This window comes from Xenopus laevis, chromosome 3S (genome assembly GCF_017654675.1).
Source record: "Xenopus laevis strain J_2021 chromosome 3S, Xenopus_laevis_v10.1, whole genome shotgun sequence".
In the NCBI taxonomy this organism is placed as follows: Eukaryota; Metazoa; Chordata; class Amphibia; order Anura; family Pipidae; genus Xenopus; species Xenopus laevis.
In genome coordinates this window covers 4,323,038-4,349,502 of record NC_054376.1, presented here as the reverse complement: position 1 = coordinate 4,349,502, position 26,465 = coordinate 4,323,038, and the positions used below count along the sequence as shown (strand labels likewise).

At 44.3% G+C, this 26,465-nt stretch overlaps 1 protein-coding gene across 1 annotated transcript in view; it reads right to left on the bottom strand.

Moving 5' to 3' along the window:
- The window catches only part of LOC108712250 (synapsin-3), a 145,749-nt gene that overhangs the window by 77,801 nt on the left and 41,483 nt on the right, over positions 1–26,465 (bottom strand). The window contains exons 5-6 of the mRNA XM_041587896.1: positions 13,822–13,978; positions 6,720–6,809 (exon numbers count right to left, since the gene is read on the bottom strand). Of these exons, the coding sequence (XP_041443830.1) occupies positions 6,720–6,809; positions 13,822–13,978 (247 nt within the window). The remainder of the gene's footprint in view (positions 1–6,719; positions 6,810–13,821; positions 13,979–26,465) is intronic.

Below are 26,465 nucleotides of genomic sequence, written 5' to 3'. Positions count from 1 at the left end.
AAGTACACCAAAAATGGCTCGAAATCCGAAATTTTTTCATTCGAAAATTCACCTTGACCTTTGATAAATCTGCCCCTTAGTATAATGTAGAGAGGGATAGTCTAAGACAATTTGCATTTGTTTTTCATATTTTATTATTTGTGGTTTTTGAGTTATTTAGCTTTTTATTCAACAGTGATCACCGAATTTGTCCCGTTTCGCAGAAAAGGTGCGAATTTCCTGCGGAATTCACGGAGCGGCGAAAAAATTTCGAAACACGGAAATTCAATGCGAATTTGTGCCTGGCGAATAAATTTGCCCATCACTATTCAGCAGCTCTCCAGTTTGCAATTTCAGTCTGGTTGCTAGGGTCCATATTTCCCTAGCAACCATGCATTGATTTGAATAAGAGACTGGAATATGAATAGGAGAGGCCTGAATAGAAAGAGGAGGAATAAAAAGTAGCAATAACAATACATTTGTAGCCTTGATTACCTTAATTTAAATCATTAGACGTCCCAGCAGAATTTAACCCTTGACAGAGCAGGCAATGTGTAGGAAGCCAGGATTGAACAATGCTTTTAAGGAAGGGTTATGTTCAATTCAGCTGAGCTTTGTGCGTCCCTCCAGCTTTCAAACTAGAAGTCCCAGAATAATGCAGCCAGAATAAAGCTCCGGGGGAAGATCCTTTGTACAATTGGCAATGGGAGAAATGGTAAGTCAGATGGAACAAACATCTTAAGGCAGTTTAAGTGGGTCTGGGGCACAATGTGACTTTTTTAAGTGGGTACAATAAATAAATCTAATAGCACTTCACACTGTTCTCTTGGCATTGATACCACTGTGCTCTATCATTTCCCAACACATCATTCCTACAAACTCTACAAACCCCTGGACATACTCAGGTATTTGGAAACATGTTCCCCCATATTGTCTTTTGTACAGTGTCTGTAGCTCCTACTGTGACCCCGATACTGCAAAAGGAAGCTTGGGATCTCTCTGTACAGACTATAAGCAAACTTAGGGGACTGTTCCTGCTGAATTGTGCTTAGTACAGGGAATACCTATGCTGCCATAGTTTTATAAGATCTCGCTGTACAGACTATGAGCAAATTTAGGGGGCTGTTCCTGTTGAATTGCCCTGCACCCATCAGTCCGGCTCTGGATTTATCTATAAAAGCCACATTTTTCATACATCCCTGAATACATCTCTCCCTACTATACCTGCTATCCCACAGTCACACTCCCTTCCCAGAGACTATTATCCCACTGTTACTATAGGCACCATCTCTCCCTACTATACCTGCTATCCCACAGTCACACTCCCTTCCCAGAGACTATTATCCACTGTTACTATAGGCACCATCTCTCCCTACTATACCTGCTATCCACAGTCACACTCCCTTCCCAGAGACTATTATCCACTGTTACTATAGGCACCATCTCTCCCTACTATACCTGCTATCCCACAGTCACACTCCCTTCCCAGAGACTATTATCCCACTGTTACTATAGGCACCATCTCTCCCTACTATACCTGCTATCCCACAGTCACACTCCTTCCCAGAGACTATTATCCCACTGTTACTATAGACACCATCTCTCCCTACTATACCTGCTATCCCACAGTCACACTCCCTTCCCAGAGACTATTATCCCACTGTTACTATAGGCACCATCTCTCCCTACTATACCTGCTATCCCACAGTCACACTCCCTTCCCAGAGACTATTATCCACTGTTACTATAGACACCATCTCTCCCTACTATACCTGCTATCCCACAGTCACACTCCCTTCCCAGAGACTATTATCCACTGTTACTATAGGCACCATCTCTCCCTACTATACCTGCTATCCCACAGTCACACTCCCTCCCAGAGACTATTATCCCACTGTTACTATAGGCACCATCTCTCCCTACTATACCTTGCTATCCCACAGTCACACTCCCTTCCCAGAGGACTATTATCCACTGTTACTATATGCACCATCTCTCCCTACTATACCTGCTATTCCCCACAGTCACACTCCCTTCCCAGAGACTATTATCCCACTGTTACTATAGGCACCATCTCTCCCTTACTATACCTGCTATCCCACAGTCACACTCCCTTCCCAGAGACTATTATCCACTGTTACTATAGGCCACCATCTTCCCTACTATACCTGCTATCCACAGTCACACTTCCCTTCCAGCAGACTATTATCCACTGTTACTATAGACACCATCTCTTCCCTACTATAACCTGCTATCCCACAGTCACACTCCCTTCCAGAGACTATTATCCCACTGTTACTATAGACACCATCTCTCACCTACTATACCTGGCTATCCCACAGTCACACTTCCCTTCCCAGAGACTATTATCCATGTTACTATAGACACCATCTCTCCCTACTATTACCTGCTATCCCACAGTCACACTCCCTTCCCAGAGACTATTATCCACTGTTACTATAGACACCATCTCTCCCTACTATACCTGCTATCCCACAGTCACACTCCCTTCCCAGAGACTATTATCCCACTGTTACTATAGGCACCATCTCTCCCTACTATACCTGCTATCCCACAGTCACACTCCCTTCCCAGAGACTATTTATCCCACTGTTACTATAGGCACCATCTCTCCCTACTATACCTGCTATCCCACAGTCACACTCCCTTCCCAGAGACTATTATCCACTGTTACTATAGACACCATCTCTTCCTACTATACCTGCTATCCCACAGTCACACTCCCTTCCCAGAGACTATTATCCCACTGTTACTATAGACACCATCTCTCCCTACTATACCTGCTATCCCACAGTCACACTCCCTTCCCAGAGACTATTATCCCACTGTTACTATAGACACCATCTCTCCCTACTATACCTGCTATCCCACAGTCACACTCCCTTCCCAGAGGACTATTATCCACTGTTACTATAGACACCATCTCTCCCTACTATACCTGCTATCCCACAGTCACACTCCCTTCCCAGAGACTATTATCCACTGTTACTATAGGCACCATCTCTCCTTACTATACCTGCTATCCCACAGTCACACTCCCTTCCCAGAGACTATTATCCACTGTTACTATAGGCACCATCTCTCCCTACTATACCTGCTATCCCACAGTCACACTCCCTTCCCAGAGACTATTATCCCACTGTTACTATAGACACCATCTCTCCCTACTATACCTGCTATCCCACAGTCACACTCCCTTCCCAGAGACTATTATCCACTGTTACTATAGACACATCTCTCCCTACTATACCTGCTATCCCACAGTCACACTCCCTTCCCAGAGATTATTATCCACTGTTACTATAGGCACCATCTCTCCCTACTATACCTGCTATCCCACAGTCACACTCCCTTCCCAGAGACTATTATCCACTGTTACTATAGACACCATCTCTCCCTACTTATACCTGCTATCCCACAGTCACACTCCCTTCCCAGAGACTATTATCCCACTGCTACTATAGGCACCATCTCTCCCTACTATACCTGCTATCCCACAGTCACACTCCCTTCCCAGAGACTATTATCCCACTGCTACTATAGGCACCATCTCTCCCTACTATACCTGCTATCCCACAGTCACACTCCCTTCCCAGAGACTATTATCCACTGTTACTATAGACACCATCTCTCCCTACTATACCTGCTATCCCACAGTCACACTCCTTTCCCAGAGACTATTATCCCACTGCTACTATAGGCACCATCTCTCCCTACTATACCTGCTATCCCACAGTCACACTCCCTTCCCAGAGACTATTATCCCACTGCTACTATAGGCACCATCTCTCCCTACTATACCTGCTATCCCACAGTCACACTCCCTTCCCAGAGACTATTATCCACTGTTACTATAGACACCATCTCTCCCTACTATACCTGCTATCCCACAGTCACACTCCTTTCCCAGAGACTATTATCCCACTGCTACTATAGGCACCATCTCTCCCTACTATACCTGCTATCCCACAGTCACACTCCCTTCCCAGAGACTATTATCCACTGTTACTATAGACACCATCTCTTCCTACTATACCTGCTATCCCACAGTCACACTCCCTTCCCAGAGACTATTATCCCACTGTTACTATAGACACCATCTCTCCCTACTATACCTGCTATCCCACAGTCACACTCCCTTCCCAGAGACTATTATCCCACTGTTACTATAGACACCATCTCTCCCTACTATACCTGCTATCCCACAGTCACACTCCCTTCCCAGAGACTATTATCCACTGTTACTATAGACACCATCTCTCCCTACTATACCTGCTATCCCACAGTCACACTCCCTTCCCAGAGACTATTATCCACTGTTACTATAGGCACCATCTCTCCTTACTATACCTGCTATCCCACAGTCACACTCCCTTCCCAGAGACTATTATCCACTGTTACTATAGGCACCATCTCTCCCTACTATACCTGCTATCCCACAGTCACACTCCCTTCCCAGAGACTATTATCCCACTGTTACTATAGACACCATCTCTCCCTACTATACCTGCTATCCCACAGTCACACTCCCTTCCCAGAGACTATTATCCACTGTTACTATAGACACATCTCTCCCTACTATACCTGCTATCCCACAGTCACACTCCCTTCCCAGAGATTATTATCCACTGTTACTATAGGCACCATCTCTCCCTACTATACCTGCTATCCCACAGTCACACTCCCTTCCCAGAGACTATTATCCACTGTTACTATAGACACCATCTCTCCCTACTATACCTGCTATCCCACAGTCACACTCCCTTCCCAGAGACTATTATCCCACTGCTACTATAGGCACCATCTCTCCCTACTATACCTGCTATCCCACAGTCACACTCCCTTCCCAGAGACTATTATCCCACTGCTACTATAGGCACCATCTCTCCCTACTATACCTGCTATCCCACAGTCACACTCCCTTCCCAGAGACTATTATCCACTGTTACTATAGACACCATCTCTCCCTACTATACCTGCTATCCCACAGTCACACTCCTTTCCCAGAGACTATTATCCCACTGCTACTATAGGCACCATCTCTCCCTACTATACCTGCTATCCCACAGTCACACTCCCTTCCCAGAGACTATTATCCCACTGCTACTATAGGCACCATCTCTCCCTACTATACCTGCTATCCCACAGTCACACTCCCTTCCCAGAGACTATTATCCACTGTTACTATAGACACCATCTCTCCCTACTATACCTGCTATCCCACAGTCACACTCCTTTCCCAGAGACTATTATCCCACTGCTACTATAGGCACCATCTCTCCCTACTATACCTGCTATCCCACAGTCACACTCCCTTCCCAGAGACTATTATCCACTGTTACTATAGACACCATCTCTTCCTACTATACCTGCTATCCCACAGTCACACTCCCTTCCCAGAGACTATTATCCCACTGTTACTATAGACACCATCTCTCCCTACTATACCTGCTATCCCACAGTCACACTCCCTTCCCAGAGACTATTATCCCACTGTTACTATAGACACCATCTCTCCCTACTATACCTGCTATCCCACAGTCACACTCCCTTCCCAGAGACTATTATCCACTGTTACTATAGACACCATCTCTCCCTACTATACCTGCTATCCCACAGTCACACTCCCTTCCCAGAGACTATTATCCACTGTTACTATAGGCACCATCTCTCCTTACTATACCTGCTATCCCACAGTCACACTCCCTTCCCAGAGACTATTATCCACTGTTACTATAGGCACCATCTCTCCCTACTATACCTGCTATCCCACAGTCACACTCCCTTCCCAGAGACTATTATCCCACTGTTACTATAGACACCATCTCTCCCTACTATACCTGCTATCCCACAGTCACACTCCCTTCCCAGAGACTATTATCCACTGTTACTATAGACACATCTCTCCCTACTATACCTGCTATCCCACAGTCACACTCCCTTCCCAGAGATTATTATCCACTGTTACTATAGGCACCATCTCTCCCTACTATACCTGCTATCCCACAGTCACACTCCCTTCCCAGAGACTATTATCCACTGTTACTATAGACACCATCTCTCCCTACTATACCTGCTATCCCACAGTCACACTCCCTTCCCAGAGACTATTATCCCACTGCTACTATAGGCACCATCTCTCCCTACTATACCTGCTATCCCACAGTCACACTCCCTTCCCAGAGACTATTATCCCACTGCTACTATAGGCACCATCTCTCCCTACTATACCTGCTATCCCACAGTCACACTCCCTTCCCAGAGACTATTATCCACTGTTACTATAGACACCATCTCTCCCTACTATACCTGCTATCCCACAGTCACACTCCTTTCCCAGAGACTATTATCCCACTGCTACTATAGGCACCATCTCTCCCTACTATACCTGCTATCCCACAGTCACACTCCCTTCCCAGAGACTATTATCCCACTGCTACTATAGGCACCATCTCTCCCTACTATATCTCCCACTTCAAAGAGAAAAAAACATTTTCATGAGTTCGGCCGCAAGGTAAAAGCGCAAAAATTTCTGTTTCCCAGTAACAATATTACGTGAAGGCTGAGCAGTGTAACGTTTCTGAGTAATCACAATATAGAAATAAGATTAATTTCCTTGAAACAATAACTTTGTCGCCAGCCACATATCAGTTTGGAATCACTTTACTCTGCCCAGAGACTTCATTATAAAAACCACGTGAGACATGGGCGACACTCACCATCTGCTTGTGGTTAGGGAAAAAGGACTGATCCACCAAGGGAAACTTGTCAGCACCCAGCCTCTGAAAGATCTTTATGAGCTGTGAAAACTGGAGAGACAATGACAGAAGTTAGAGCTCCAACCACAGGCGTGCATAATGGTGCCAAATATTTCAAACAGGAAGGTTATTAATTCCCGATCAGGTCATTAGTTCACAGTGGAATTACGAGCATTTTTGGGAGACGTGCAAAACGTGGACACAGAACTGGGTGTTACGTGGATTCTCTGATTTGACAAAAGAAAAGGTGGAACAAAACACACAGTTTGAGTCTAATGATAATGGTGAATTGTGCATATTTTTGTACAAAATGCCTTTCGTCCACTAACGTTAAGAGCTGAATCGTCAGATATGCAGGTAAAAATAATTCTTTAGCTCTATCAGATGATCCAGCATTAATGTTAAGATGTTCCCCCCAATGGTGCACAATCAAAAGTCCTGCCCCATTGACAAGATCAGAGTGTAGAGCTCTATATGTAGAGTCACAGTCTGTATAGATCCGTGTGTAGGTTGTGTAGAGTCACAGTCTGTAGAGATCAAAGTGTAGGCTGAGTGTGTAGAGTCACAGTCTGAAGAGATCAGTGTGTAGGTTGTGTAGAGTCACAGTCTGTAGAGATCAGTGTGTAGGCTGTGTGTGTAGAGTCACAGTCTGTAGAGATCTGTGTGTAGGTTGTGTAGAGTCACAGTCTGTAGAGATCAAATTGTAGGCTGAGTGTGTAGAGTCACAGGCTGTAGAGATTAGTGTGTAGGTTGTGTAGAGTCACAGTCTATAGAGATCAAATTGTAGGCTGAGTGTGTAGAGTCACAGGCTGTAGAGATTAGTGTGTAGGTTGTGTAGAGTCACAGTCTGTAGAGATCAGTGTGTAGGTTGTATATGTAGAGTCACAGTCTGTAGAGATCCGTGTGTAGGCTGTGTGTGTAGAGTCACAGTCTGTAGAGATCAGTGTGTAGGCTGTGTGTGTAGAGTCACAGTCTGTAGAGATCTGTGTGTAGGTTGTGTAGAGTCACAGTCTGTAGAGATCAGAGTGTAGGCTGTGTGTGTAGAGTCACAGTCTGTAGAGATCTGTGTGTAGGTTGTGTAGAGTCACAGTCTGTAGAGATAAAATTGTAGGCTGAGTGTGTAGAGTCACAGGCTGTAGAGATTAGTGTGTAGGTTGTGTAGAGTCACAGTCTGTAGAGATCAGTGTGTAGGTTGTATATGTAGAGTCACAGTCTGTAGAGATCCGTGTGTAGGCTGTATATGTAGAGTCACAGTCTGTAGAGATCCGTGTGTAGGCTGTGTAGAGTCACAGTCTGTAGAGATCAGTGTGTAGGTTGTGTAGAGTCACAGTCTGTAGAGATCAGTGTGTAGGTTGTATATGTAGAGTCACAGTCTGTAGAGATCAGTGTGTAGGTTGTATATGTAGAGTCACAGTCTGTAGAGATCCGTGTGTAGGCTGTGTAGAGTCACAGTCTGTAGAGATCAGTGTGTAGGCTGTGTGTGTAGAGTCACAGTCTGTAGAGATCAGTGTGTAGGCTGTGTGTGTAAAGTCACAGTCTGTAGAGATCAAATTGTAGGCTGAGTGTGTAGAGTCACAGGCTGTAGAGATTAGTGTGTAGGTTGTGTAGAGTCACAGTCTGTAGAGATCAGTGTGTAGGTTGTATATGTAGAGTCACAGTCTGTAGAGATCCGTGTGTAGGCTGTGTGTGTAGAGTCACAGTCTGTAGAGATCTGTGTGTAGGTTGTGTAGAGTCACAGTCTGTAGAGATCAGTGTGTAGCTTGTATATGTAGAGTCACAGTCTGTAGAGATCAGAGTGTAGGCTGTGTGTGTAGAGTCACAGTCTGTAGAGATTAGTGTGTAAGTTGTGTAGAGTCACAGTCTGTAGAGATCAGTGTGTAGGTTGTATATGTAGAGTCACAGTCTGTAGAGATCCGTGTGTAGGTTGTGTAGAGTCACAGTCTGTAGAGATCAGTGTGTAGGTTGTATATGTAGAGTCACAGTCTGTAGAGATCAGTGTGTAGGTTGTATATGTAGAGTCACAGTCTGTAGAGATCAGTGTGTAGGTTGTATATGTAGAGTCACAGTCTGTAGAGATCCGTGTGTAGGTTGTGTAGAGTCACAGTCTGTAGAGATCAGTGTGTAGGTTGTGTAGAGTCACAGCCTGTAGAGATCAGTGTGTAGGTTGTGTAGAGTCACAGTCTGTAGAGATCAGTGTGTAGGCTCTAGCCTGTAGAGATTAGTGATTACATGACAACCCAGGCATATTTAAATGTTTAAGCTCAGTCCTTACTATAAATAGTAGGTTGTGTAGAGTCACAGTCTGTAGAGATCAGTGTGTAGGTTGTATATGTAGAGTCACAGTCTGTAGAGATCAGTGTGTAGGTTGTATATGTAGAGTCACAGTCTGTAGAGATCCGTGTGTAGGTTGTGTAGAGTCACAGCCTGTAGAGATCAGTGTGTAGGTTGTGTAGAGTCACAGTCTGTAGAGATCAGTGTGTAGGCTCTAGCCTGTAGAGATTAGTGATTACATGACAACCCAGGCATATTCAAATGTTTAAGCTCAGTCCTTACTATAAATAGTAGGTTGTGTAGAGTCACAGTCTGTAGAGATCAGTGTGTAGGTTGTATATGTAGAGTCACAGTCTGTAGAGATCAGTGTGTAGGTTGTATATGTAGAGTCACAGTCTGTAGAGATCCGTGTGTAGGTTGTGTAGAGTCACAGTCTGTAGAGATCAGTGTGTAGGTTGTGTAGTGTCACAGCCTGTAGAGATCAGTGTGTAGGTTGTGTAGAGTCACAGTCTGTAGAGATCAGTGTGTAGGCTCTAGCCTGTAGAGATTAGTGATTACATGACAACCCAGGCATATTCAAATGTTTAAGCTCAGTCCTTACTATAAATACCCCCAAAGTATCATGAGCCTTGAGGCGAATTTGCTGACAAGGAAATGAGCAGAGACATAGAAGAGAAATATGAATGAAACCCCAGGAAAGAATTTCCCAGCATGATCGTTCCCTTCACCAGCATTTTAAAGGTGAAGTAAGTAAAAAAATTGAAATATTTTTTTTAAAAAAAGCAGGCTTAATGATGTTAAATGATGTGACAACGTTCATTTCCTTGGCTTTTTGATCTCGGTCTGTTAAATTATGAGAAGCATTCATTATTCTTATTGGGGGCCAACTCCCACTCTTAGGACTAAAGTCAAAATTTTGGGGGATGGGAAGGCAGTGTTAACAGGCAACACCTTTCCTGCAAGACATTCCAGCTTTATTATTTAGACATTTAGGACATTCTAGGCTTAGGGTATATGGGAGATACATTTTAGGCAAGTGGCCCCAGGGTTTATTGGGCAAATTAAACCCACCACCAGGGTTCCTTGGGTTAGATACACCCACCCCAGTCTTCCTTGGGTAAGACAAACCAAACCCCAGGGTTCCTTGGGTAAGATAAACTCACCCAGGGTTCCTTGGGTAAGATAACCCCAACCCCAGGGGTTTTTTGGGCAAAATAAACCCACCCCAGTGTTCCTTGGGTAAGATAAACCCAAATCCAGGGTTCCTTGGGTCAGATAAACCCAATCCCAGGGTTCCTTGGGTAAGACAAATCCAACCCCAGGGTTCCTTGGGTAAGATAAACCCACCCAGGGTTCCTTGGGTAAGATAAACCCAACCCCAGGGTTTCTTGGGCAAATTAAACCCACCCAGGGTTCCTTGGGTAAGATAAATCCAACCCCAGGGTTCCTTGGCCCAGATAAACCCACCCCAGGTTTCCTTGGGTAAGATAAACTCAACCCAAGGGTTCCTTGGGTAAGACAACCCCAACCCCAGAGTTCCTTGGGTGAGATAAACCCACCCAGGGTTCCTTGGGTAAGATAACCCCAATCCCAGGGGTTTCTTGGGCAAAATAAACCCACCCCCAGGGTTCCTTGGGTAAGATAAACCCAAACCCAGGGTTCCTTGGGTAAGATAAATCCAACCCCCAGGGTTCTTGGGTAGGATAGCCCCAACCCCAGGGTTCCTTGGGTAAGATAACCCCACCCAGGGTTCCTTGGGTAAGATAAACCAACCCAGGGTTCCTTGGGTAGGATAAACCCACCCAGGCTTCCTTGGATAAGATAAACCCAACCTCTGGGTTCCTTGGGTTAGATATACCCACCCCAGGGTTCCTTGGGTAAGATAAACCCAACCCCAGGGTTCCTTGGGTAAGACAAACCCAACACCATGGTTCATTGGGCATGTTAAACCCACCTCAGGGTTCCATGGACAAGATACACCCACCCCAGGGTATATTGGGCAAGTTAACCCCACCCCATTTAGACAAATTGTAAAATCTAGATAATTTCTATTTTCTTTATTTCTCTTTTATACTCTCTCTGGACCAAAGAACCCAGGGAAATGTATGTTTAATTTTTTTTTTTTTAGAATCCTTATAAATAGGGCACGATGAAGAGATAAAGGGCCAAAATTGAAATGCACCTAAAATATGTTGGAAATTGAACACTTTAACTGAATACATTAGAATTTTTATAACAGGTATGGAACCTGTTATCCAGAATGCTTGGGACATGTGGCTTTCCGGATAATAGATCTTTCCGTAATTTGGCTCTTCATACCTTAAGTCTACTTAAAATGAATTTAAACATGAAATAAACCCAATAGGCAGCTTTTGCTTCCAATAAGGATTAATTACATCTTAGTTGGGATCAAGTACAACCTACTTTTTTATTTTTACAGAGAAAAATGAAATAATTTTTTAAAATTTAGATTATTTCAATATAATGGAGTCAATTGATTCGTAATTTTTCTGGGAAACGGGTTTCTGGATAACGGATCTCATACCTGTACTCAGTAAAGAAGGAAAAATTGGACAGATCACCGAATCCCACAGGTTTATGTAAATAATCCTCAGTAATGTTGTGTACAATATCACCTAGGTGTAGGGGTCCTTGTATAAACCATCTGATTAAAGAAAATGTCCATATTTGGATGTCGTTTCTATTTTCGATCCTGACATCTGAAGACAATTTGTTGCTTTTTTTTTAAGTTCTATTAATCAAATACATTTAAACCTTGATATTCTTTGTTTAAAGGATAAATAAATCTTTAAAATAAGTGAATTTAGAATTGATGAGAGGGCTATTTCAAGCTCTTTTGTCATTTACATTCATTATTTATTTTCTTTTAATTCCAAGATATTAAAGGATACACGTGCTGTTAATATGAATAAATTTTGTTCCAACAGCACCACCTGCTGGTCAGTTTCTGATCAGTCTGACCACCAAGTAGTCAAGGAAGTTGTCAGGAGAAAGAAAGAGGCTGCTCTGATGTTCTTCTGCTTAGGAAAACAATTAGAAACCTTTCTTAAATCTTTCCTAAGCAGAAGAACATCAGAGCAGCCTCTTTCTTTCTCCTGACAACTTCCTTGACTACTTGGTGGTCAGACTGGTCAGAAACTGACCAGCAGGTGGCGCTGTTGGAACAAAATTCATTCATATTAACAGCACATGTATCCTTTAATATCTTGGAATAAAAAGAAAATAAATAATGAATGTAAATGACAAAAGAGCTTAGAATAGCACTCTCATCAATTCTGCATTCTCTTATTTTAAAGGTTTACTTATCCTTTAAATATCTTTCACCAGGGTCAGACTGGGTCGTCTGGGGCCCACCAGGACTGCGACTAAAGGGCCCACTTTCCGGCATGTGGCATCCAACCGAGCCCCTTACCTCCTCCTAAATTTACTGCTACCAGTTCTAGGTGGGGAAGAGGCTACATTCTGGAAGAGGGAGCAGGCTGGGTTGTTTGGGCCCACCGGGGTTTTCCCGATTTCCCGGCAGCCCAGTCCGACACTGTCTTTATTGTTGACCAGGGCCGCCATCAGGGGGGGACAGGGGGGACAAGCGTACCGGGCCCGGGCATGAAGGGGGGCCCGGCAGCGCTGCATTTTTTGAAGATCCGGGCCCCCCTTACGAGCGCCCGAGCCGTACGTCCTCCCTCTGCGTTGCCGAATGCGGAAGTGCCGAAAAGCCGAAGCCGATGCGCCGAAAAGACCCAAAGTCACGGAAAAAGCCGAAGTCACGAAGCGCCGAAAAGACCCGAAGTCACGAAAACAGCCGAAGTCCTGAAGCAGCGCAAAGACCCGAACTCACGAAAATAGCCGAAATTGAAGTCCTGAAGCGGTGAAAAGACCCGAAGTCACGAAAGGAGGCGAAGTTGAAGTACTGAAGCCATGAGTTCAATTCTACTGAACACCAGTTTGTGTTTTTTTTTTTTTTAATCCCCTGGCCACCAATGTATTATTTTAATATTCTATAGGCCCCTGCCACCAATCTTTTTTTTTAAAACTTTTTTTTTGGGGCCCCAATTTTTTTTTTAACTCGTAAGGGGCCCCTTGCCACCATTGTTTTTTTTTGTTTTTTTTTAAAAAGAAAAAAATAATAATTTTCTTTTTGGTGGCCCCAAATTTTTTTAACTCGTAAGGGGGCCCCTGCCACCAGTTTTTTTTTTTTTTTTCAAAAAAAATTATTTTTTTTTCAAATTTTTTTTTGGGGCCCCAATTTGTTTTTAACTTGTAGGGGCCCCTGCCACCAGTTTTTTTTTTTTTTTCAAAAAAAATTTTTTTTCAAATTTTTTTTGGGGGCCCCAATTTGTTTTTTACTTATAAGGGGGCCCCTGCCGCCAATATTTGTTTATTTTTTAGTTTTTTTTACATTTTTTTTGTTGGGGCCCCAAATTTTTTTAAACTTATAAGGGGGCCCCTGCCACCAATGTTTTTTTAAAAAAAAAGAAAAAAAAATTTTTTTAATTTTTTTTTTGGGGCCCCAATTTTTTATAAGGGGGCCCTGACCATCAATAGCTTTTTACAACTTGTGTGTGGGGGGGGTTACTTTTTTAGCGCTGATGTCTGTGTGGTCTTTTAACTGCGATGTGGAGTGGGCGGGATATGGGGTGGAGCTTGGTCGTCAGTGTGGGCGGGGCCCAGGGGGCCCCAAAAATTTTGTTGTACGGGGCCCCGTGATTTCTAATGGCGGCCCTGTTGTTGACCCTACCCTGGCACGTATATACAGGCAAAGTCAGACACCTACCACCCAGGGCTTGCTGCAGAAGTTGTATATGGAATACAGAGAGTTGACACTGGGAATGTTCCCATACTGCAGCCCTATCACCAGACTCCGAAAATCTTCCCCAAGCGTCATACTGTAGGCATGCTGTCGGATCAACAGGAAGTCTGGTTTGAAGGACCTGGGGGACAGAAAGAATAAACATGGTGAATCAGATTGTCCTTGAAGAGTCTGGGTCTAGACATTTACCATTTTTATCCTGATAATGAAGGAACCTTGTTTGCTTAGACCCAGTGCCATAATTAAAGAGGGTGCAAATGTTGTGTCTTTGAAAGGGTCCATTTCTGCTTTCCTCCTCCTTACCGTCCATCCCTTGTTGCCATCTGGCCTAAATGCACACCCCAAAAAACGACTTGGATTGTTTGATGTCTCTAAAAGGTCCTTAGCCGTATGGTTCCACTGTGGGATTAAATAAAATCCATTGGATTTTTAAAACAATTACTAGGGGGTTGCAAATGCAGGTGGAGGAACGGAGCTGCTGGAGGAAATACCAGCTCTGAATTGACATAAAGCAGAGAGCAGGTCCCCAAGTAGAAGTTTCACAACACTTGACCTCTGCCCCTTCCCGGTGTTGGTACAAGGACGGGCAATTAACTGCTTTGACATTGGGAATTTGACAACAAACAGAAAGCGCTTGTCCTGACCAGCAGCCCAATCTCCCAGTTTAGGCCAAAACATGAAAGGAAAAGTATACTTGCTGCCTATTCCAATTCTTAGCTACTGAACGTATAAAGTGCATACTTGAAAACTAGAAAGAGGGATATAGTTAACTGTTAAGTGTAGTAAACCCAGACATGCTGGTAAGATCACTGCTGAAATGACCAATGAGCAGTCAACCCCCAGACATGTCAGTAAGATCACTGCATAATGGATAGATTGAACATTACCAAGCATGTTTGCAATAGGCATAGATCACGGCTAAATCTTTATTTAGTATACTGATTTATTTCTGCAATAGGATGGGTAGAGTTGCCCAAAGCCAGGGGGCAGCCGGAACAGCTGCAGAGGATCCAGTGTTGGACTGGCCCACCAGGATACCAGGAAAATTCCAAATAGGCCCAGGTATCAGTGGTCCCTGTTGCTTCTACCTCATTTAGCCTATTTCATGGTCATTCCCTATTTCTTTATAGGAAAAGTGGTTAATAATGGAAGTAAGTAAATATAAAAGGTTAGAATACAGAGGTTGAGAGAGGAGGAATAATAGTTTGTGGGCCCACGCTCAAAGGTTTTCTGGTGGGCCCACGATATAAGGTTTTCTGGTGGGCCCACAGTCTACAGTTCTCTGGTGGGCCCACAGGCTAAGGTTTTCTGGAGGGCCCACAGTCTAAGATTTTCGGGCGGGCCCACGGCTAAGGTTTTCTGGTGGGCCTACGGTCTAAAGTTTTCTGGTGGGTCTAAGGGTTTCTGGCGGCCCATGGTTTAAGGTTTTCCAGCTGGCCCACTTTCTAAGGTTTTCTGGCAGGACCACGGGCTAAGGTTTTTCCGGCGGGGCCCACAGTCTACAGTTTTCTGGAGGGCCCACGGCTAAGGTTTTCTGGCGAGCCCGCGGTCTATGGTTTTCTGGGGGGTCTAAGGTTTTCTGGCGGCCCACGATCTAAGGCTTTCCTGGTGGGCCCACGGGCTAATGTTTTCGGGTGGGCCCCTGGCATCCCAGTCCATGGAATTGTAAATCATATACAGCTGGGGCCCTGAACATGTATTTTTATGGGGTCACTAGAGTTTCAGAGGCACCCTCAGACCAGTCCATCTCCACTACCCTCCAAGCTCCTAATACTGGATAATATTCTCTAGCCCCAGCATATTCACTATAAGGATTTCACCTGCTAGTAAATCAAGTTGGCAGCGTTCCTGACACTTACGTTGATAAAACAGCTGCTCGGCAGCCCTATTGTCGCCTGCCTTCCATTAAAGCCTTCCTTGTGTACATGTTCTATAGCATAACTGCCCTGGGGTTACATTATTGGACTCTCCCTCCAGCTGTTAGTTGGCGTGCTTGTGAGCGCAGCCCAGTGACACATAAACACTGACACACGAGTCCTGGCCTGCCTTTATCTAAACATCCTGAGAATATATATATATATATATGTGTGTCCTTACTCCTGCTGGGTTTATGTTCCAGTTGCTGAGGGAGGAAATTACTTGCACATTTCATGATTTTCCAATATTCTCCCATGTCTGAAAGTTTTTAGTGGACATTGGGTTAAAATATGGGTAAAAGGGACAATGCTTTTTATCATTTCTCTTACTTCAGTCAGCTGGGAGCTGTAGTTCTTCTACTTCCTTAAAATAACAATTTTTATACAGGTATGGGACCTGTTATCCAGAATTCTCGGCACCTGGGGTCTTCCGGATAACGAATCTTTCCCTAATTTGGATCTTCATACCTTAAGTCTACTAGAAAATCAAATAAACATTAAATAAACCCAATAGGCTGGTTTTGCTTCCAATAAGGATTAATTATATCAGTACAAGTTACTGTTTTATTATTACACAGAAAACGGAAATCATTTCTCAAAATTTGGATTATTTGGTTAAAGTGGAGTCGATCGGAGACGGCCATTCTGTAAATAGGAGCTTTCTGGATAACAGGTTTCCAGATAACAGATCCCATACCTGTATTTCTTTTCTCTCCATGATACTTAATGCATGAAGCTGTTGTATCTCTCTCTTAGGAGAGATGTTTAATGCAATGGCGGAGGTTTATGGAGTACTGGAAGTATTATTATGTTTCATACAGACTCAATCCTAAAAGTCCCGATACAGAAGTATCTTACTCGTAAAGTGTTGACACGTTTACATCAAAGTCTTTGACTGTGACGACTTCCCATTGTTTCAATTGCTGCCGTCTCTTTACGTCACACAAAATGTGGTCTGAAATGACCGTCTCCAAACTGAGACCCCCTCAATGAATCCAGCTCCAAAGGTGCCCCCCGGGGAAATAAGGGTGGTGTCTGTTGGGAAGGAAATCCAGTTGTCTGTCTGAAGAACGGCCAAACATTCTTCTGTGGTTAAACCATAACATAATATAATTAAAAGGGGAAGTTCTCCTAGATAAACACGTAAAGCAGTAGGAAGGCAATGGCACATGGGGAGATTCCGAGTTTTTTTGCCACCTGTGCAATTTCAAGTTCATCAAAAGAAGGGGTAGTCCATTGACTTAATGGTAATTGCCTAGCCCCTGCTGGTGTACTTGTGGGTACAGTTATTTTAAATATTTATATATCAGATGGAAATACCCTTAAATTGCTCATAGTCTTTAGAGATCCCATAAAACTATGGCAGCATAGGTATTCCCTGTACTAAGCACAATTCAGCAGGAACAGTCCCCTAAGTTTTCTTATAGTCTGTACAGAGTGATCCCATAAAACTATGGCAGCATAGGTATTCCCTGTACTAAGCACAATTCAGCAGGAACAGTCCCCTAAGTTTTCTTATAGTCTGTACAGAGTGATCCCATAAAACTATGGCAGCATAGGTATTCCCCTGTACTAAGCACAATTCAGCAGGAACAGCCCCCTAAGTTTGCTCATAGTCTGTACAGAGAGATCCCATAAAACTATGGCAGCATAGGTATTCCCTGTACTAAGCACAATTCAGCAGGAACAGCCCCTAAGTTTGCTCATAGTCTGTACAGAGAGATCCCATAAAACTATGACAGCATAGGTATTCCCCTGTACTAAGCACAATTCAGCAGGAACAGTCCCCTAAGTTTGCTCATAGTCTGTACAGAGAGATCCCATAAAACTATGACAGCATAGGTATTCCCCTGTACTAAGCACAATTCAGCAGGAACAGCCCCTAAGTTTGCTCAAAGTCTGTACAGAGAGAATCCTATAAAAATATGGCAGAATAGGTATTCCCTGTACTAAGCACAATTCAGCAGGAACAGTCCCTAAGTTTGCTCATAGTCTGTACAGAGAGATCCCATAAAACTATGGCAGCATAGGTATTCCACTGTACTAAGCACAATTCAGCAGGAACAGTCCCTAAATTTGCTCATAGTCTGTACAGAGAGATCCCATAAAACTATGGCAGCATAGGTATTCCCTGTACTAAGCACAATTCAGCAGGAACAGCCCCTAAATTTGCTCATAGTCTGTACAGAGAGATCCCATAAAACTATGGCAGCATAGGTATTCCCTGTACTAAGCACAATTCAGCAGGAACAGTCCCCTAAGTTTGCTCAAAGTCTGTACAGAGAGAATCCTATAAAAATATGGCAGCATAGGTATTCCCTATACTACGCGCTATTCAGCAGGAACAGCCCCCTAAATAAAACAGCTCTGACTTCTGCCTTAACACACAAATAAGCATACTGAAAGAAAATGTAATTTAAGCGACTTTCCAATATGCATTAATTAAAAATATTCAATGAATATAACGTTTTTTCTATGGTAAATGTAATAGTTATTAAAAGCCCAAGCTGTTTATATGTTCTACACTACTGGTTCTGAATCCTGAACGCCAGATGATTAACTGACCTCTGCTTTCAGTAGGAATTCAATTTTCGGATAACTTTAAATGCACTGCCATCGTTGAATGAATGTCTATTTGGAATTTGCATAGAAATACAGATGTTATTATTGCACGGCCGTTATTTGGTAAGTGCCGGGGTGCAGGTATTTCGAATGCTCTGTATAAATAAAATACTACGTAGTTAGTGAGGGCAGAGGGAGTTCAAGATTCCTGCAGTGAATATGAGGCTTCATACATAGGATTCCAAATAAACAGAGGCGCATACAAGGAGCCACACACATACACATATAGGTGCTGACATGCAGGTACCTGCATCATTTTGGCCCGAGTTCAAGTTATATAACAGAAGGAATGAAGAATAAAAACTTTCCAGTGATGCTGAACCACGTTTTGAAAGTGCAGCTGCATATTTTATTCAGTGAGGAATGTTCTTATCTGCCCTTTAATTAACCCATTGACGTCCCAGGAGAACAGGAGGGTGCGGTGAGAGTCTATGAATAAATTGATCAGAAACTTATTGGGGTTCATTGTATGGAGGTGGCACAGACTCGTTTGCTCACACACAGGGTTGGACTGGGGCAGTTTAGCAATGTTCAAAGTGTGGATTTTGCTTTCTTTCAGCTGCCAGCGGTACTACTAACTCATACACAGTATAATTAACCCATCATTTCAGGAATGCCATGAGCTGCTTTCTTCACTGAATTCTCACAATGACAGCTGTTACAGTCGCCCAGAGCAGTGCACACAAGTTACCCCACCCTTAGCAATAACATAATAATAATAAATAAAACAACTAACTCCCTAAATCATGATGGGCAAGTCAAGACCCCCATCAGGGCTCTTATGTAGCCTACCCCTAGCCAAAGACCTTGGGGCAAATTCACTAAGATTCGTAGTTGCGCCAGGCGTAACTTCGCCGCACTTCGCCGCACTTCGCCGCACTTCGCCGCACTTCGCCACACGTCGCCAGGCGTAGTTTCGCCAGCGATTCGCAAATTCACTAAAATCCGAAGTTGCGATCAGGGGGGGTAGCGTAAGGTTGCGAAGTTGCGCTAGCGTTGATTCGCTAAGTGAAGCGAAGTTACGCTAGCGAAGGCTAATTTGCATACGGCACCAAATTCAAATTTCAATGGAGGAATACGTATCAGCACTACAAATGCCTAGAAAACCTTCAAAACATCAAATAAAATGTTTATTTTGCCCTACACATGTGCCCACTGTATAGTTAAGTTGCCATGAGTCAGGAAATGTAGGGGGGAAGGAGGGGAGCCCCAAAAAATTTTTCGATCTTTTTCAGCCTATCACCCATAATGTAGAAAACACGCCAGCGTTTTTTGGGACTTAGAAAAAATTTTGACTTTTTTTGAAGCAATCTACTCTACTGCGCTTCGCCTGGTCTGAGGTGGCGAAGGAAGTCTAGCGTAAAAGGTAGCGTTCAGTACACTGCGCGTGTTAGTGAATTTGCGTAGTTACGTCCGTAGCGAAACTTCGCCAGGCGTAAGGGTGCGAAATTACACTAGCGAAACTACGCCAGCATTCGTTAGTGAATTTGCGCAGTAACGAAAATGCCAAACGCTAGCGAAGTAACGCTAGCGTTCTGCGCTTCGGCGCTTAGTGAATTTGCCCCCTTGTTCCTACTTATTTTAAAGGCTATGTAAACCTTTAAAATAATTAAATGTAGAATTGATGAGAGGGCTATTCTAAGCAATTTTATCATTTACATTCATTATTTATTTTCTTTTTATTCCAAGATATTAAGGGATACATGTGCTGTTAATATGAATGAATTTTGTTCCAACAGCGCCACCTACTGGTCATTTTCCCACCAGTCTGACCACCAAGTAGTCAAGGAAGTTGTCAGGAGAAAGAAAGAGGCTGCTCTGATGTTCTTCTGCTTAGGAAAACAATTAGAAACCTTTCTCTAATCTTTCCCCCCACTTATTTATTTGGCTGGGGAGAAAAGACCTTAATTCCAAAAGGAAATCATAGAAATGTCAAGCCCAGGATCTACGTGTGTGTCACAGGGAACATGTGGTGAGTGAATGTGCACACAAGAGTGACAGACCAACAGGGTGGAGAACACACGCTTGGGACTCGTAACAAGAGCTTACAGCTGGAAAAACACAGCAAGCACCAGGGAAGCTTGTGGCGACAGGTTTATAGTGGAATGTAATACTTGGGGCCAATAATACGACTTTTAGGAAATGCTTTTACACCTCGATCAAAATAGGAAATTATGAATTATAGGATACTGGAATTTGGGGGGAAAAAAAATCCAAGCTAATTCTGTGTTTAAGAAACTATAAACTATAAATTATAAATAACTGCCTTGCTTTAAGGGAAAAGTAAAGGTAATAGCAACTATTGTAATAGAACTGGATATATGGTCTATTCCTGCTTGTTATTGTAGGGACCTATAGGATATCCTATCCCTATAGAGTTAATCCCCTACCTTTTGTATGTAGTTCTCTTTTCCCTTGTTATTGGGCCAAGCCCTTGTAACTGGCAAAGTGTAACACCCACACCTATTGGACAAAGAGTGTAATGACACTCCCCTGCCACACTGCTATATAGTGTGTGTAGGGAGTGTCCTCTTCCTCTTTGGCTCCTGGTGCTGCTGCTAGGTGAATCTCCATTGAGCCTGGGATCACCATAGGCCCCAGTAAAGCCTTTACCCTAAAGGGACCTGACACCTTTAGTGCTAAGTCGGGGACCAGGTAAACCCCGTGAACGAGGACCAGCTAAAATAGTAAGATACTGTTATAGTTCTCTCTAGGAGAGAAAGACAGAGAGGTGTAGCAGAAAGAGCAGCTGTCGCTCCAACGAGGATTTGTAGTAGGGAGTAGCTTCCCACAAGGCCTGTTTGCCTTTAGAGCAGGGAACTCAGTTGTTAGGGCAGTAGGTGAGCAAAGGACTACCTGACCCCTACCTGATTGATCCCGATCCCCTCACTGTGCAACGTCGGTTGAACTGGGATTTGATATACACCTATCTGCAATATCCTTTGGGAGTCGCATCTGTTTGACTGTGAACCTTTACTGTCCAAAGTGATTCCATCTGCTGTGTCCTCAGAACTGTTGTAAGTAAACCTGTGGTCATTTGCCTTTGGCATAATAAACCTGTGCTCCTGTTTAACCTTTCAAAAGAACCTCCTGGCGTCCATTATTCTATTTGCACTTATATGCCTGTGAGTTGTAGTTCAACTACAGTTTAAAGGGGAAGCTTCCATTTGGCGAAGGCTCTGCCCTGGGTAAAGATTCGCAATGTAACCCATGCTCACTACCTAGCTGGTCACCCTTAACTCCTAATTGGCAGATTAGGCCAGAAAAGCGTTACATTTTGGCGCCCAACGTGGGGCCCCGCCCCTAAATCCAGGCTATTTTTGTATTTTTGTGATTTAGTGTTTTTGTGCACTGTCGCTTTAAATTTTCGTGACAGGCGGCGGACCTGATTGGCAAAAGGCTGCCTGCACGTCTTTTTCTACTAAATTTGCTAGGTAATTTTCCCCTAGTATCTCAGGGCCGTGGGTTCGGGCTTGGAGGTTCTATTTCCCGATACACGAGCCTGCGCCATAGCTCAAGTCTCGCGAGCGCGAGATTTCGCTGGCGCCAATCTTTTTCCCGCGCAGTAACTGTTGGCGCGCTTTTGGGATTAAGGCGGTCCCTGACGTCACGTCCCGCCGCCATTTTGTGAAGAGACTTTGCAGAGAGAGGACGTGTGCATCACTACTCTACCTGTGTGTGCCTGTGGACTTCCGGCGGCTGCTTAGAAAGTGTCACTGCACTACTTGCTCTTCACCCCAAGCGGTATCTGCTTGCTACCGTTTTCTTTTTCAGCAAAACCGGAGGATTTCTTCATCGCTCCTGTTCAAGGTGCTGCACCATCACGGACCACGGCTGTGGCCCATCCACGTGCAGACCTTCCGGACTTCACTACTGACTGCCCTGCGGCTGCGGGCATAGTGGAGGACTGTCTACATTTCTTCATACCGGTAAAACCTTTTCCCTATTATTATGGCTGACCATTCTTGGGAAGGTTGGGCGGATGCGGAGGAAAACCTATCTGGGGCTCCGCTGTTCTCGGATGAGGACATAGAAGAAGTAGACTTTGGCCTTAGATATATTTGGGCCGGGACATATGGAGAAAAACTAAATGTCCACTATAACCGGATAGTTGTTCCCTATTGCGGGCACTGTACCCGTGAACTATCCACAGAGACCTGTAATTTCCACTCATCGTGCCCTCATTGTTTTCACGAGTGCTGGTTAGGTCCCTATGTACTTTATGCTGATCCTAAAAAGGGCATAAAGACAAAATCCATCGCTACAGACACAGATGGATTGTCTTCAGTGTCAGGAGACTCTGCTCCTGCACCTGTTCCCGCATATCCTCTTCACTTCTCCTCAGGGTGTCCACCCAGCAAGCAAAGCCTGATCGTTCCTATAAAAGCTTTGTCTATGTCACCTGGAGTAGGCGCTAGTGGGGATGCAGCCACAAAGCGTGAGGATATACGTGTTCCACCCAGAGGGAGGGGAAGTACTATGCGCAGGAACCCTGATATTGTACCTAGGCCTATCACTCCTAGGCCGGCTACACCCAAGCCTGCCATGCCTAGGCCTGCTACTCCAAAGCCAACCACTGCACCAAAGGATGAGGCTTCATCCACAGTGGTTCCATCAGAGCATTCCAGTTCTCAGCAGCCTGTTGCCTGCTTGTCAACACCCTTGCTTTCTCCAGAGGCACAAGGTTTCTGGGTCGCTCAGGGAAGGGCCGACCCCAAGAAGGCACGCACAGTTTCACGGGTGCAACGCATCATCAATGCCCGTGTGCGTGACCGTTGGGGATATCCCATGCCCTATGCACCTGAGTGGGTTTATGACGAAGTAGAGAAGAATTTGGAAGAATGGCTTTATGGAGAACTTCTAAGGAAAACAGATGTGGGACCCAAGGGATTGTTTCAAAGCGATCCACAGAAGCGGCAGCGTGACATGGTCTTCCTCTGTGACACCCTCAGCGAATGGTGGTATGGGCGTACCATCTTAAAGCACCATGTTAAAAGTTGTGGGAAGTTTCAAGAGGACCGCTTCTTCAGTTTGTCAACCACTCTGCCTAATGGAGGGAAGGTAGATAAGCCTCACCCTTCTTACTATCTATCCTATGAACATACCCTGGAAAAGTATGGGATGATTTCTTAAGCTGTCCACAGTGGATCCGGCTGGACCCTGTGTGTTGTAACTTTTCAGTATGCCTCTAAGAGTGAGAATTCCTCTTAGAGATGATTTGTTTACACTTGAGGACGTCGTTTGATTGCCCCAAGTTTTGGGCCTTCTTCATTGTTCTTCAAGATTGATGCCCCAAGTTTTGGGCCTTCTTCATTGTTTTGTTCACTCATTGTTCCATTTCTGGACTTCTGAACATTGTCTGGAACTTGTAAATAGTTGGGTTCATGAGACAAAGACTGCTGAGCCCCCACCAAAACTCTTCTACCTCTAACTACTCGCTGAGTAGCACCTTTATTCTTCACCTTACTACTCCCCAAGTGGCTCTCAGTGACTTTGTACACTTGGGTAGGGGGGGGGGTGTGATATGAATAAAGCTTTTGGTTATGGTGGGGTCATGTAACTCAACTGCAATAAAAATGAGTGTTCATGTGTGAAAAGAAATCTATGCTAATTTTTCTTTTCAGCCAAGCCTGTGCCTGGACCTCCTGATACACTATGGATGGTTCAAGTGTCGTAAGTTAAGTGCCTGAGTGTTCCTATAAGGACCTCATGAATGTAATAAAGTTATGCAACTGAAGTTATTTGCACTGAAACTTATCCAATACAGTATTGCACTTTTGCTCTTTACTGTTCTTTTCTCCACAGTACCCATTGTTACCAGGTATTCCTCAGGAGAGGATACCAGAAGAGTGATGTTCAATGGTATTGTTGGTTTGCACTTATATATTCACTTTGTTACTATTGTGTCTATATCGTTTCACCATTGTCGGGACGAAATGGATTTTTCCCCCGGGTGTATGTAGGGACCTATAGGATATCCTATCCCTATAGAGTTAATCCCCTACCTTTTGTATGTAGTTCTCTTTTCCCTTGTTATTGGGCCAAGCCCTTGTAACTGGCAAAGTGTAACACCCACACCTATTGGACAAAGAGTGTAATGACACTCCCCTGCCACACTGCTATATAGTGTGTGTAGGGAGTGTCCTCTTCCTCTTTGGCTCCTGGTGCTGCTGCTAGGTGAATCTCCATTGAGCCTGGGATCACCATAGGCCCCAGTAAAGCCTTTACCCTAAAGGGACCTGACACCTTTAGTGCTAAGTCGGGGACCAGGTAAACCCCGTGAACGAGGACCAGCTAAAATAGTAAGATACTGTTATAGTTCTCTCTAGGAGAGAAAGACAGAGAGGTGTAGCAGAAAGAGCAGCTGTCGCTCCAACGAGGATTTGTAGTAGGGAGTAGCTTCCCACAAGGCCTGTTTGCCTTTAGAGCAGGGAACTCAGTTGTTAGGGCAGTAGGTGAGCAAAGGACTACCTGACCCCTACCTGATTGATCCCGATCCCCTCACTGTGCAACGTCGGTTGAACTGGGATTTGATATACACCTATCTGCAATATCCTTTGGGAGTCGCATCTGTTTGACTGTGAACCTTTACTGTCCAAAGTGATTCCATCTGCTGTGTCCTCAGAACTGTTGTAAGTAAACCTGTGGTCATTTGCCTTTGGCATAATAAACCTGTGCTCCTGTTTAACCTTTCAAAAGAACCTCCTGGCGTCCATTATTCTATTTGCACTTATATGCCTGTGAGTTGTAGTTCAACTACAGTTTAAAGGGGAAGCTTCCATTTGGCGAAGGCTCTGCCCTGGGTAAAGATTCGCAATGTAACCCATGCTCACTACCTAGCTGGTCACCCTTAACTCCTAATTGGCAGATTAGGCCAGAAAAGCGTTACATTATCAACAGACAACTGTATTACAAACAGTGCTAAATATCCAAAACATATGCATATAAACATAAAACCTATTTGTTTAAATCTTTTTATCTTGCAGCTCCATCTTAACACTTACCCCCCTACCCTACATAGACCCCCCCCCCAGCCTAGCTGCCCCCCCCCCCGGCATATGCCCCTAACTCTTTACTTACCCCTCCGTGCAGATTCTGTCCAGCGGAGTTCACGGCAGCCATCTTCTTCTCTTCAGTAATCTTCGGAATGAGACCGGCGTAGCAGCGCATGCGCAGTTACAGTCATTTTCTCTTTCGCCACAACTGCGCATGCGATAAAATTTGCTGAAGTGCCTGTCTCATTCCGAAGATTACCGAAGCGGCTGAAGATGGCGCCCATGAACTCCGCTGGCCAGAATCTGAAGTAAACTGAATAACTGGTTTACCTCACATGACACTTTCCTTGCTCTTTCATTGGCTCAAGTACTTCCTTGTTTACCTCACAGGACACATTCCTTGCTCTTTCATTGGCTGAAGCACTTCCTGGTTTACCTCACAGGACACTTTCCTTGCTCTTTCATTGGCTGAAGTACTTCCTGGTTTACCTCACAGGACACCTTTCCTTGCTCTTTCATTGGCTCAAGTACTTCCTTGTTTACCTCACAGGACACCTTTCCTTGCTCTTTCATTGGCTCAAGTACTTCCTGGTTTACCTCACAGGACACATTCCTTGCTCTTTCATTGGCTGAAGCACTTCCTGGTTTACCTCACAGGACACTTTCCTTGCTCTTTCATTGGCTGAAGTACTTCCTGGTTTACCTCACACGACACCTTTCCTTGCTCTTTCATTGGCTCATGTACTTCCTTGTTTACCTCAAAGGACGCCTTTCCTTGCTCTTTCATTGGCTGAAGTACTTCCTGGTTTACCTCACAGGAAACTTTTCTGAATCGACTGTAAGCAACTTATTCTTGCACCTGTCAGATCAAATTCAAACTGCATCACACACACACCAGCGGACCTTGCCCAGGCTTACCCAGCTTCATTGATGATGCCAGAGAGCAGCCATATTGCCACAGTACTGGCATGCTTAACTGAGCATGAATTTAGCCCCTATGGCAAGCAAAGAGACGCTCTACAGGAGTAGTATAGATGGAGGTCCAGGTGTTCCACTGACAATGCCTGGCATCAGC